This window comes from Prosopis cineraria, unplaced genomic scaffold, assembly GCF_029017545.1.
Source record: "Prosopis cineraria cultivar Desert tree isolate PC_DT_omini unplaced genomic scaffold, ASM2901754v1 PC11, whole genome shotgun sequence".
NCBI lineage: Eukaryota > Viridiplantae > Streptophyta > Magnoliopsida > Fabales > Fabaceae > Prosopis > Prosopis cineraria.
The window spans coordinates 9,422,545-9,436,176 of NW_026555342.1; the positions used below are offsets into that span (position 1 = coordinate 9,422,545).

A 13,632-nucleotide genomic window follows, 5' to 3' on the forward strand; every position below is an offset into this window, starting at 1 on the left:
ATTTAAGAAATAAAATATTATTTAAATTACATATCTGATTAATTATAAAAATTAGAATTATATTAATATTAACAATTTAATTTACATAAATAAATAACTCAATATATCTTAATTCAAATAAATTTAATAAAAGAAAAATATTTAATTTTTAAATACCAAACATCAATTTTACAATAACTAATGAAGATAATGATATATAAATTAATTTTTAATGACATCATAAATATGGGTTATATATGATGAAAATGTTAAGCACTGCTTTAAAATTTTGACAACATAAAAAATATAGTAATATAATAAATGATATAAAATCTCTCTCTCTATGCAACAATTTTTGTAATGACCCTAAAAATTAAATTAAATTAAATTTTTTCTACCGATTAATATTTTATTTAAATTAGTTTTATAGTGAGTGTTAAGTAAAAAGTGATGGTTGACAAGAATTTATATAAGAAACTTTTTTGAGGATCCAAAATTTAAATTTTACTAAAAAAAAAGAAGAGAGTTTGATTTTATTTTTATTAAATTTTATTTTTTTTATAATTTTTTTGGCCTTTATTTATAGTTTTTCTCAATGCTTTTGATCAGCTCTTTCCCAGAAGCCCACAAATACAGCTTTCGGGAAAAAAAAAAATCAATTTTAACACCAACAGTCGACACCAACAGTCGAGTAATGACAAAAGATGATATTTGGGTATTTTTTTTGGTTGTACTATTTTCTTAATCAAACAGGCGCGAAGAAGATAGAACAGTGATGTCCAACATTCTGTGTTTCCCATAGGACATGGGACACGCAAGAAAACAGAACATATTGTCCAAGGAATTCATTGAGTGGCACTATGAATTTAAGACTCCGTATATGGATGTGTGATCTGTGTTAAATTCTTTATATTAAGTATTTATATAATAATTTACTTCACTAAAATAATTTTAAGTTATTTAGTCACGCACATTTCAAATGTTATATTTGTTCATGATTCTCTCTACTATATTTTTTTTCTCTATATGTCTTGTCTAGACTTGTACTTTTTTAAATTTCAGCAATTTTAGGTTTACATAATCTCCAATTCATTTTTCCCTCTCTCTCACACTCTTGTTTTTCTCTCTACATTTTGTTGGCATTTTTTTTCCTTCTATTATTGCTCTTGTCTTCTTCTTCTTCTTTTTGTCCTGATTGAATTATTCTTAATATCATATTAAATCCTTTATATTAAGTTATTTAAAGACAGTTTATTTTATCAGTGTAATTTAAATCATTTGGTTAGATACATAATTTTATATATTTATAATGTATTTTTTAATTTATAGACGAAAGACTTCTTTGTCTCTAATAACGTGAATTGAGATAAATTTGCTTTTACATTAATGTATGCTTGCCAGAAATGATATGTGAATCCAATTAAGGTGGTGGTTAGTTTACAGCTAAATTTTTAATCAAATATTGAATAGGATTTGTTACATGAAGTGGGGTACAAGTGCAATCAGGATGTCTTCTTTTTTGAATTCTTTGTTCCATTCAAGTTCAAAAGCCCCATTTTCACATGCAAAAGTTTAAAGGCACAGAATATTTCCTTCCCTCCTTTTTAAAATTTCCACACCCATTTTCCTCCCTCAAAGTAAGTTCACACCAACTTTTGAGGTTAGTTTTGTCAACAATGCAATTTTTTTAAGTAACAAAGTTGGTCAGCAGCAAGGACCAATTAATCTAAAGATGATTACCACACACGTTTATGCTAATAGTAATTTTAATTAATCACAATGATCCTGACTCAGATCCTACTTCACTGTTTATCACCTAAACCAGCCTCATATGATATAATAAACAACAGTTCTCCTTTAGATCCTACGCGTATCAACAAATGAATTTATAATATTTATAAATAAAAATAGATAATATTTATTGTCATCACCAGCTTAGACGATGCGTATGTATTATATTTGTTATATCTGAATTAAAAATCATATTCATTATATTTTAATTATATTTTAATTTAAAGTATAATGATATTTATTCATTTTTTTTTTGGTGTATTTGGTACAAGAAGTTATTCCCTCTGTTTCGTGATAATTCATATTTTAGTGCATTCGAATAAAATGTTTTTATTAATTTTCCGATTAATTTTCATGAAATCAGAAGTTGATGATAAACAAATTATAAAAAGTCAATATTATGTCTCTACTCCCGTTAATACTAAAATATCAAATATTTTCAAAAAAAAAAAAAAAACTTCTGAGCGATGACTATTTTTAAAAACAGGGGAATAAAAAACAACATGAAAAATGTGATTTTGAAAAACAAACAAAGTTTGGCGTTTTTTATTTCATAAAAACACAGAGAAAGAATGTAAATGGAGTCAAAAATACATATTGGCCTAAGTGTTGAGGCCACCGTGCACCTTCGATCCATCTTTAAGAGAAAAAAAATGAGACCGCACTAACTTGAATGAAATTAATGGTACTCAATAAAGTCAACTAACGCCACTGCCCAGCATCCATCTGATTAAATTAATTAACAGTGCAACCACTTTCTTGGCTTTGAAGATGCCTTCGTTGAGTACTTATCTCTTCCCCTTCCCTTCGCTTTCTCTGCAACAACCCAAAATCTCAACTTTCAACACAAACACACCCAAATGAGACTTGGATTGGCTTGTTTGAGCTTCCTCCTCTGTGCTCTTCTCTTCTTCTTGGTATAATTAATCTAAACTCGGTCAATCAATCACTTTTGTCTATGTCTAAACTCAGAGACAGCTTTTATTTCTGATTCTACTGATAGCTTGTGTTGCAACTCTGCAGATCACATATGATGGTGGGGCTAGAAAGATTGCAATAACATTTGGGAGAGATATTGAACTGAAAGAAGTATCAATAGATTTGCAAAATCTTGCAAGAGATGGCCATGTTCAGGTGAGAAAAGAAGATGCTAAGGTCAATAACAAGCTTGCTAAAAAGATAAAGGGAAAGGATCACAATCATATGGACCCAGAACTGAATGTGTTCTTCACTCCAAAAGATCTGAAAATAGGCAAGAAAATGCCAATCTATTTTGCCCAGAGAAACGCTTCAACTTCTCCAAAAATTCTGCCCAGAGAAGAATCTGACAAGATCCCTTTTTCCTCCAAACACCTACCTTCCCTGCTCAAATTTTTCTCTTTCCCCAAACACTCCCCTCAAGCCAAGGCCATGGAATACACACTTAAGCACTGTGAATTCCAAGCCATGGAAGGCGAAACCAAGTTCTGCGCCACTTCCTTAGAATCCCTCCTTGATTCTACACGACAAATCTTCGGAAACAGCTGTCAATTCTCAATGTTATCCACAACCCACCTCGTAAATTCCTCTGTCCCCTTACAAAACTACACAATTTCACAGGTGAAAAACATGTCTGTCCCTAGGGTTATAGGGTGCCACCCTCTGCCATATCCTTACGCAGTGTTCTACTGCCATAGCCAACAGAGCGATACTCGATTGTTTGTGGTCATGCTTGAAGGTGAGGATGGAGCAAGAGTTAAAGCTCCTGCTATATGCCACATGGACACGTCCATGTGGAACAAAGATCATGTGGCTTTCAATGTTCTCAAGGTCGAACCCGGAACATCCCCTGTCTGCCATTTCTTCCCTCCTGATAACCTTGTGTGGGTACCTCTGCCTTCTGCTCTCTGATACTTGTAAATAACATTCACACATGACTGGGATTCAGTTATGATCTGCATGTTAAGTCGGTGAGGAGTCTCTCATGTGACTTGTTAATATAGTTTATGGTTCACATGGTAGGTAATGTTTCTCTAAATGTGTGTTGATGAGACTTTCGAGGCCTAGCTATCGGTTGTACGAGCTAGTGTGGCGGGAAACTGCTTGTCTATGAAAACCTTCGTGTCTAATTAACAATATGTTAAAGAATTGGCTACACTATTTTTAATACCTTGGACACTTGATAAAGGGATATTAAACTTGATAAAGGGATATTAAAACCAAACTCGAGTTTTTCTAGTCGGTGGGCCTTTCATAAGGAAAGCTTCACGGATTAATCATGGAAATTATTATATCCTGTATTGGAGGGACTTAGAAAAAATTTTGACTATATAAATAAGTGTGTTGTATACTCTATCAGATTAATCTTTTAAAAAAAAGTGATAGTTTCGTAACAAATTATTAAATTAGACATTTTTAGGTCTTTTTAAAAAACACGTTTTTAATGGAATTGATGTAGATATAAAAAATATATGTATGGTATTCATCTAAATGGAAAACAGTCCACATGCTCTCTAATTAGAACCTCTGAGGATTTAAAAGAGATAAGATAAAGATAGAAGCTTAAAGCTCAAATCCTTTCCTTGTAAAAGCAAAAAGTTAATTAAAAATTGCAATTTATTAATATTGATATTTTTTAATAAAATATCTATATATCCCAAAAATTTACAGTGGATTTCAAGTAATCCAAAGACAATGTTTTTTTTGGGTAGTACAAGACGTATTATTTAAAAGACCCAAAGTTTCTTCAATATCAATTCCTTCATTCATAAGATTCAATATCAATTACCACTTGAGAAATCCAACTCTTCGTTATTCAGAACAACAAAATTGAAGGAAGCCAATTTATTCGCTGCCTGATCTTCCGTTATTAGTCGCATAAAAATAAAGAGATTGATACAATGAGTTCATAAACATTCCAAAAATTCAACACATGAGACTCATTTTTCAAGACGGTGCAATTTTCTAATTGATTTTTTTTTCAAGATGCGTAGCAACAATTTATTGAAAAGAAAGGAGAACAGCACTTTTTTTTTTGTGGAAAAACAACATTGAATTCTATTAAAAAGAAAAGAGGAGTAGAGGACAACGATGAATTGAGTTTAAGTCGGCTCCATAGAGGATGTAAAACACACAATCGATATTTCTTGCCATGAATGAAAGTCAATGGCGGTGGATGTGATCATGTTATGTATTTTTTTGTCAGTTTATTGCCAGACAGTTATTAACAGTTGCATTCTTAAATTTTTAAATGACATTTTTTAATTTGTGGATATGTATAATGTAATATTAATACCATGTTTGACAAAGAAAGTTTTTTTTAAAAGTATTTCTGACCTTTATGATTTGTATTGGCGTGAGCTGTATTGGGTTTGGAAAAATGTTAATAAAAGTCAAAATAAGAGCAGCCAAAATGATAGGGTGGAAATGAGACAACGGAGTTTAAACATGAATATATGTTATAAAAACATCGATTGTGCTCGTTGACTTTGTCTTTCATCTTTTGTATTCAATGTCTTCTAGAGAGCCTAATCTCGATCAGCAAGTTGCTTCTGGATATTCAAATATTTAAGCGAAATCAACGTCACGTAGTTATAAGTTTTTGATATTTTCATTGATAAAATAAATAAATCGTTTGGAAGATGTCTTCATTCTTAAGTTTAGCTTTGTTTCTTATGATAGTTACAGTATATTAGAAGGTAAATAGGTGTTTATAGAATATTCTTATAAGTTATTTCAAAATATTTCACCAGAATTAATGAATTTTTTAAAAGACTCGTTAACTTTATTTAAAGTTTAAAATTAAATAAGTTTTTAATTTTGTCCTTATTAAATGAACTTGAATTCGATGATTGTACTTAGTATAAGCAATCAATGCTTGCATCATCTAAATTATTAAAATTTATATCAATGATTATGACTCCATATTTTAATTGAGATTAATGAATGAGTAAGTTTATCTGAATATTTGATATGGATTTTAGTGACTCAGATGATACAAGTACTCAATGCTTAGATTTGTGCAAGTCTCTAATTCTCTCCCGTCCATAAGAATAGCTTTATCCAAAGATTGAAGAGAGACAAAACTATTCATGTTGTTGTTCCTTTCCTTGTTGTTCTCTGAAATTTGAAAACTTGTCTCTTTTTGCTTGACAGGAATGGCCACTTCTGCTATCTGATGGTTTAAATAGATGAGATCATCTATTTTTGGTGGGACTCCATTTAGTTTTTGTAGATGAAAGAATAAGAGGTGGTGTGATTGCAATCTAGAAGGACAGAACACTAAACAATGATATGATTAAACCATACTTGAATCTCTCCATCATAGTGGATTACCTTCACAAGACTTGGTTGTAACATCCTAAAAATTTTAAGACTCAAATTTATTTAAAAAAAATAAATAAAAAAATAAAATAAAATATCTATAATTAAATTAAAATTTAGAATAATTTAATAGAGGCCCAGAGTTTGAATTTTACTAAGCAAAAGTTTGGTTTTATTTGATTTTTAACTATGGGAAAAATTACCAAAGTTGACCCGGGCTTTTGTGCAATAATAAAAAATGTTGGGCCCTTTCTTGTAATTTTCTCCAAACTTTTTGACCAGCATTTTAAAGAGCAAACAGATGCAGAAAACGCAGAAAATGAATAAGGGAAGGAAACGCACAAACGGGAGAGTGAGAGAGAGAGAGAGGAAGAAGAAAGGAGAAAGAGAGGGAGTTAGGCTCGGATCTAGGAGTCTTTGCGACCGTTGCGAGCTCGGCTACACGATAGGTAAACTCCCTACTTCAATCCTCTTCTCTTTCTCTTGATTTTCTTCAATTTTTGGAAGAGAAAATTTTTAGATTTTGATCCTAAAGGCTTTATTCTTGTAAGCTTTTGTTTCTTTGGATCCTAGGGAGCATGTTTTGAGTTTCTATATAGTGATCTAATATTTTGAGTGGATAATTGGATGAAAAGAGGTGTTTTGGGCATAAAATAAACCTTGAGAAATTGGGTTTTTGCTCCTCAATGGTTTAAGCCTATTGATTTAGTTATAATTTTGCTATTTGAGCCCAATAAGATTTAAATTAAGGTTTGGTTTTCATTATAAGGGCTAATGGTGAAAGTTGGTGGCACTAAGTAAAGGTTTTTAATTGATTAAAAAATTATATAAATTAAAAATTAGCCTAGTGATGGCTAATAAATGATTTTGGTCGTTAAGTGATATTATGTGAATGGTTGGTTTAATATATGGACCATTAGGGTGGATTATGACTCATTGACCTAAGTTGTGTGGTATAAGTTATAGTCTTCATTAATGCTATTTGTCATGATAAGTGATGTGGATCACTTATATGTTGTAGAAAATTGTTGGTGGAACTTATTGAGAAGTAAGGAACAAGCCGAGTCCTATTTTGTACAAGGGGAACCCTTTTAGTACCAAAAGGTTGAGGTAACAGGGGAAATTTACATTTTCTATTACTTTGTTTTAGCTATTTTTGAATAAATACTACTAGTTATCACGCATTACATGTTTTAAAAGATTAAATGTGCTTTATAAGGGGTTATGGGGTACTACTTTGATTATAGTATAAATATGTTTTCTAATTGTTTAATAACAATATTTTTATGGAAATGAGATTTATAAATATTATACTACTTTAGAGTGTTGAATGGTCAATACTCAGGAAAGGTAGACAAGAGTAAAAGGCATGATCTCGGTGGGAGTTCACCAATGAGAAGGTGTGGATTTTTGATATTCTATGGCACACTGTCAGTACTCAGTGTTATCTTACGTATTGTGGGCTCAGTGCACTAAAGTGGTTAGTGTATTGAGTGTTCGACACCTCTCAGTGGGGGAGGGAATCCAACATATGAAGTGTGAGGTTGAGTGCCTAGGTCAAGGTAACCCTCACATGGAAAGTAAGTTGGGCTGGCTCTGGGAGGGAGTTAGCTTCAACTGCTTAGGATTCACGTCGAAGGGGCATAGGAGGTTCGGTGGATTAGATCATGCCTTAGATTATGTTTTGTGCCTGTGGAGGTACAAGTAGGTATAAGGTTTACCTGCGAGTTAAAGAGTGCCAGGGGGCATTCTGTTGGTCATGAAAGGCCATACCGACCTAGGTCATGCATTCATGCATTTTAAATGGCTAAATTACATACTATGTTGAATTTATTATTCGTTTATTTGATTATGGCTTACTTTGTAATAATCAATGTAGATTTCGCTGTTACTGAGACTGTGGTTATCTCACCCCTTTCTTTTCAATATTCTAAGTCCAGGCGAAGGATTCAGTGGTAGACGGGGAAAGGAGCAAAGCTAAGGGTTTGCTTGTGATTTGTAAAGAACTGCAACCCCTTTCTTTTGAGCAAATATATTGTAATGTATTTAAGATTAGGGTGCCAGTAGGATATGATCATGTGTGTATGTGTGTGAATATGTGTGGATTGTGTGCTTGTGTATGAATTTTTGTCTGTTTGCAGACTTATGGCTAGGAAACTTGGTTATGGTGTGTGGTTTTGATGGATTTACTTAGTAGACCAAGTTTCTATTATAAGCAGATCTTTATTTTGATATATATGTGATTTTATAAGCAAATGCAAAGTGGTTGCATTGCAAATGATGTGCTATGGGCAAACATACACCTTGGATAGAGAGAGTGGGTGCGTGGGCCCCACAAGGAGCTCTGAGCCAAGTGAAAATGTTTAGCATATGTATTTATATAAATACATGGTATTTGGATTGATTTGTAACCACTCTTGTATGATTTGTGCATTTTGGGGGTTTAGGGTCCATTTTGGGAAATGGCACCCGGGTGGTCAAATTTTGATGTATGGGGGTTTTCCATCATTTGAATGTTCTATCAGGTGTTTTTAATCTTATTTGACGTGTCCAAAGTGTTTCCACAGGTTTGTGACCATTAGGATTGGATTTGGACAAATTTTGAAAATGGTTTTTACCAAAAAGCTGCACTTTTGCATCCGGGTGTCCAAATCTTAATCCGACCGTTGGATTTCTCTAAAATTTGGGTCACAAGTAAAACCTTTTATAAGCTTCGTGTGGGCTTTAGAATCACGTCGATCGGATATCGGACGGAGAAACGATGCACTTTGAAATTTGGTCTGGAGGTGCTGTCATGACAGCATTAAATTGCTGTCATGATAGCTACAATATTGATTTTATAACCTGCACAAAATTCAATCCGTCCGTTGGATCTTTTCAAAATTTAGTATGCTAATAGTATTCTTAAAAGTGACATGTGGGCTTTGGAATCACTCCGATTGGAGGTCAGATGATGAAATGGTGCACTCCAGAAGTTGGTCCGGAAGTGCTGTCATGACAGCTACAGCAAAAATAATCAAATTTTTAACATGTCTAATTTTAAATCCGACCGTTGGATCTTTTTGAAATTTGGTATATTTATAGTACCCTTTGAATGTGACGTGTGAGCTTTAAAATCACTTTGATCGGAGGTCGGATGGCGGAACGACGCCTCCCAGAAGTTGACTCGGGAGGGTTGTCATGACAGCAATTTAAATGCTGTCATGATAGTATCTTTTTATTTCTCTTTCGTCTAACTTGCTTCCGTGCGCTATAGTTAGAACCTATAATTTTTTTTAAGGTTTTAAATGTTTACTTTGCAATCGTATATTTGCTTAGTGATTTAAATGGTTTGTTTCCTAAGTTGGTTTTAGGATTAACTCCTTAACCACACTTAGTTTAGTTGAATTGTGTGATTTTTGGATAACACTCGGGGCAAGTGTTACATTGGTTCTCTAGTCCGTTGATCATGCAGTTGCTCGATTCTAGTGGCTTCCATTAAGGATAAGATAAATTTCCTTTTCAATAATATAGAATACGGTATTTTAAATATAACTTCTTTTATATTTTGGGAAGTTATACATAACATATCACTTTCTTCCACCATTTGTTTAGATAGAAAGGCTTGATCTTTTTTCTTTAAATTTTTTATAGGTATTGATTTAGAGAAAACATTTTACTTTATTCAGATGATTTTGGAGAAGAAAAGAGTTGAACATACAACCATAAATATGAAAGCATATTTAGGAATTTGGTTGCAATCATATTGAACGATGTTGTTCATTTTTTAAGTGCAAGTTTTTACAAGTGTTACTGTCATTCCAAACATGAATTGTTGAACGCCTTTTGTATATAGTATTGTGTGTGATTTATATGTTAACTTGTATCTCAATTTATGTATCAAATAAGATTGAGTAGAATAATGTGTGCGTACTTGAAGAATCTATGATCGCTTGAAATACCTCGATTACCTTGAGTATAAACAGATGCACAACCTACAGGACCCCCATAATTTTGTAGAGAGTTCCAAGATAATGAAAAAAGTAAAAACTGTTTGTGTGTTTGTGGTTATCGACTAATTAGCTTATATCGACCAGATCAGAAACCATTATAATAAATTAATAAATTAATTATATTCCATTATATTTGACTTAGTCAGTTAAGAGATAGAGAATAACTCACGGCTATAGGGTTGTAGGTTGTTTCTCTACCCATTGGGATTACTTGTGTAGTCCACCTATTATGGTCCACATAAGATCATAAAGATCAATCTGTTTAGGCTTATTAATTAATGTACATCTATAAATAAATACTCCAACATTATTACCACTTATATACTTTGCATGGCTTAAATAAGAAGACATAATGGTACATGATAGACAAAGATTTTTGCAGTTATAAAAACTGGCAAATTGAAATTGTTCTTCTCTTAATGCTGTCAAGTAGTTAAAGCTAATTGCTATATTCATTTTAAATGCTTTTTTTTGTTACTAATTATATTCAAATCTTTTTATTCTATTTCAATTTGAATTTGAAAAGGTAATTGAAATGGAAATCTTTCATGAAGTACCAAAGTTAAAAAAAGCTCTATTAAAAACAACAAAAAACCACATGATTAATAGATTCTGCTAAAAAATATATATATTGGGTCAACACAAAAATATCTTAATTCCTTCATAGCTTATAATTTTTTTGCCATTTTATCTTAATTGACATTTTTTTCACAAAGTTAAATTGATGACTTGTAGTGAAGTGAAGGCATGGTGGATCAGCATTTAGAACTACAAGGTAATTTGTTTGATGATTTTATACTGTAAAGTAGCTAGAATATAAACCCAATATCATTTGTTTTCTTTCCTCTACTGCAATTTTTTGTTTTATTGCCTATTTGACTAAGCTGTTAAAAGGTTTAATCTATTGGATGGTTTTTTTTTTTAAGTTTATTGTTAAAAGGTTTATTAAAATTTATTCTTTATGGACAATGGTACATGACTCAAGTTGTAGAGCATTTAAGTCTGATTTCAACTTGCATATTAGTTTTTTTAATTAACATTTATGACTCAATTAAATTGAAATTACTATTTAAATACTTGTTATTATTGGTTAAAAATAGTTTTTGGGCTTTTATTCTACCACCCAAAACGATGAAAGCTTTTCAAGGGAGTTAGCGTCTTACATGGGGACTCTGCAGACATTAGTTAGGCAACACACAACTAGGGAAAAGGAGTAGGTGCGCACGCGCACGCACACACACCTTATAGCTTTTTCCTTTATTCTACTTGGACTCATGGAATGCGAGAGTACAAAGATAATTGATGATTTATAAATTATATTTTTGTTTGATGAATATTACTCGCAAACTATTTGAAGCACGTTATACCTTTTTCTCCCTATATTTTTTGCTTATTTAGAGGTTACTAATAATTGAGATGTTAACTTAAGGATCTTATGATTGCATAAGTCATTAAAAATTCAATGACCAAGTCAGCGAATGTCATAAAATGTTTTATGGTCTTTCGCACGTGACTTGTATATATATGTATACTCTCTTTTTTTTCTTTTTGGTTTTATCTTTCCTTTGGTTCTTTCAAAATTTATATAATTTTATGTTCTTTTAGGTGCTTACTTTTAGAGTGGGTGGAAAGTACAATATTAAAGAATATACTTTATCCAACAGTATTTGTGACTATTACATTCTTGATTCAATGGAATGCATTGGGGGGGATTTAGACCTAGGTAGTTTGCTTATTTAGGCTTTTTTAAGTTCTTTCATCAATTTTGAGGTTGTAAGTATGGACCATTTTGAAGATACCTAATTAATTATTTTTCTTACGAGATAAGTGCATTGCAACCATGATTTGATGAGTGATTTATACAAGAATGGGTTTTTTTATCTTTTGGAATGGAAAAGAAAAGCCCCTAACTCGACTTGTCTTTTAGAAGGAGTTGATTAAAGAATTATTTTATATTTAAACCAATGATCAACTAAGATATAGAGGATAAAATTTTGATGGTTGTTTGTTTGGTTAATGTGTTTCAATCATTTAATTTTACTTTTTTTCTTTGCTACTTAAAATCTACTTTACCTCCCTATTGAATGCTTTATTACCGAATTGTTGCCTTTGATTATTCTCTGTTGAGAGAAAAGGGTTATAAAACCAAACAATTTATGTAAACCACATTAAGGGAAAACTTCAATCGAGTGAAATTAAAAGTAAGCAAAGTGTTAGCTAAGATTACATGTGGTGGGGTGCACAAACATATATAACTAAACATATGTTTTTTTGTTGGTTATAACTATAATCGATGCAAGATTTTGTCTCCAAACATTTGAGTTTCTTTGTTTATTTGTTTTTCTTTTCTTTTTGTGGATAATAGGTACAATAGAGATTAAAAAGTATCAATGACTTTTGAGAAACTTGCCTGTTGAACTATTTGAATAATGAACTGAAAAAATTTGTAGGAAGTATTGGCCATAATATAAAAAGGAAGATGTCGCACCCGAAAAAATGCGACGCGGACGGCGCGCGAGCGAAAGTCCCGGCCTTCACGGCGGGAACCGGATCGAACGAGGAGTCGCCACCAAGATTTTGAGGTAAATCTCAGAAAACCGCTTAAATGGAGGATAAGGATGATCTGCATAATCAGAGAATAGGTTTGGGAGTCGGTTGAGTGTGGGGAAGGTGTTAGGCACCCCACAACACCCGTTCGTTAAAACAGTTACCTGAAGTTTGTTGTGCCCTATTAATATGGTTTTATAATTATTTTAACTATCCCTTTTATATTCATGTGTTTCAAAAAATGATAAGAATTAGGTGAGAAATATTTATTTATTTACGAGGGAGGACGGACTTGACTCAGAATCTGACTCTGAGGCCTACGTACCCTGTGATGGGGATCAAAGTCCACGTAGTTCGGGCTCAAAAATTTGTTGGTGAAAATATTTTTGAAGAGAAATTAATTAGAAATAATTCACCATTTTACAAATAAAACAATTTCTGAAATTTTGATAAGTGTGTTTTAAATTGCAAAAGGTAATTTAATTTTAATTATTTTCTTCATTTTTGAATTTTTTTTTTAAAAAGGAAAGGATTTAAAATTATTTTTCTTTATGTTTTATGATTGAGCATTTTAATCACAGTACCTGCAGAACCTTATTGATTCATGCGGTAATGCAATTGCTCTAAATATCTGCGGAGATTCTGAAATCTCACACGATAAATGAGTTTGGCAATTTAATTTATTTATTTATATTTCTATGTACATTTTAAGTGTTAATAATAATTTTTTAGCATGTAGATACATGTTTTTAAAGAATTTTAATCATCATACCTGCAAAAGCCTTATTGACTTATACGGTAATATGATTATCCTAAATATCTACAGAGATTCTAAAATCTCACACGATAAAGGAATTAAATTTAAACACGTCTTTAATTTAATTAATATAATATTTAATTTATATATATATTTTAAAAACTTAATCGTTATATCTGCAGAGTCTTATTGACTCACACGATAATACGATGATCTCAGAAGCCTACGGAGATTTCAAAAATCTCACATGATTAAAAGATATAA

The 13,632-nt window shown here is 31.8% G+C and overlaps 1 protein-coding gene and 1 long non-coding RNA gene across 2 annotated transcripts; both read left to right on the forward strand.

Annotated features, from left to right (window-relative positions):
• The first annotated feature begins 2,495 nt into the window (after positions 1–2,495).
• LOC129286603 (BURP domain-containing protein BNM2A-like) lies at positions 2,496–3,897 on the forward strand. The gene is made up of 2 exons (XM_054922553.1): positions 2,496–2,687; positions 2,794–3,897. The coding sequence occupies exons 1-2, from the start codon at positions 2,631–2,633 to the stop codon at positions 3,658–3,660; spliced, it is 924 nt and encodes a 307-aa protein (XP_054778528.1). The 5' UTR covers positions 2,496–2,630; the 3' UTR covers positions 3,661–3,897.
• A 2,502-nt stretch (positions 3,898–6,399) lies between these two features.
• On the forward strand, positions 6,400–12,833 carry LOC129287212 (uncharacterized). The gene is made up of 5 exons (XR_008587624.1): positions 6,400–6,521; positions 7,094–7,182; positions 8,008–8,070; positions 10,800–10,839; positions 12,515–12,833. It is a non-coding gene; the product is annotated as an uncharacterized LOC129287212 (long non-coding RNA).
• Positions 12,834–13,632: the final 799 nt, after the last annotated feature.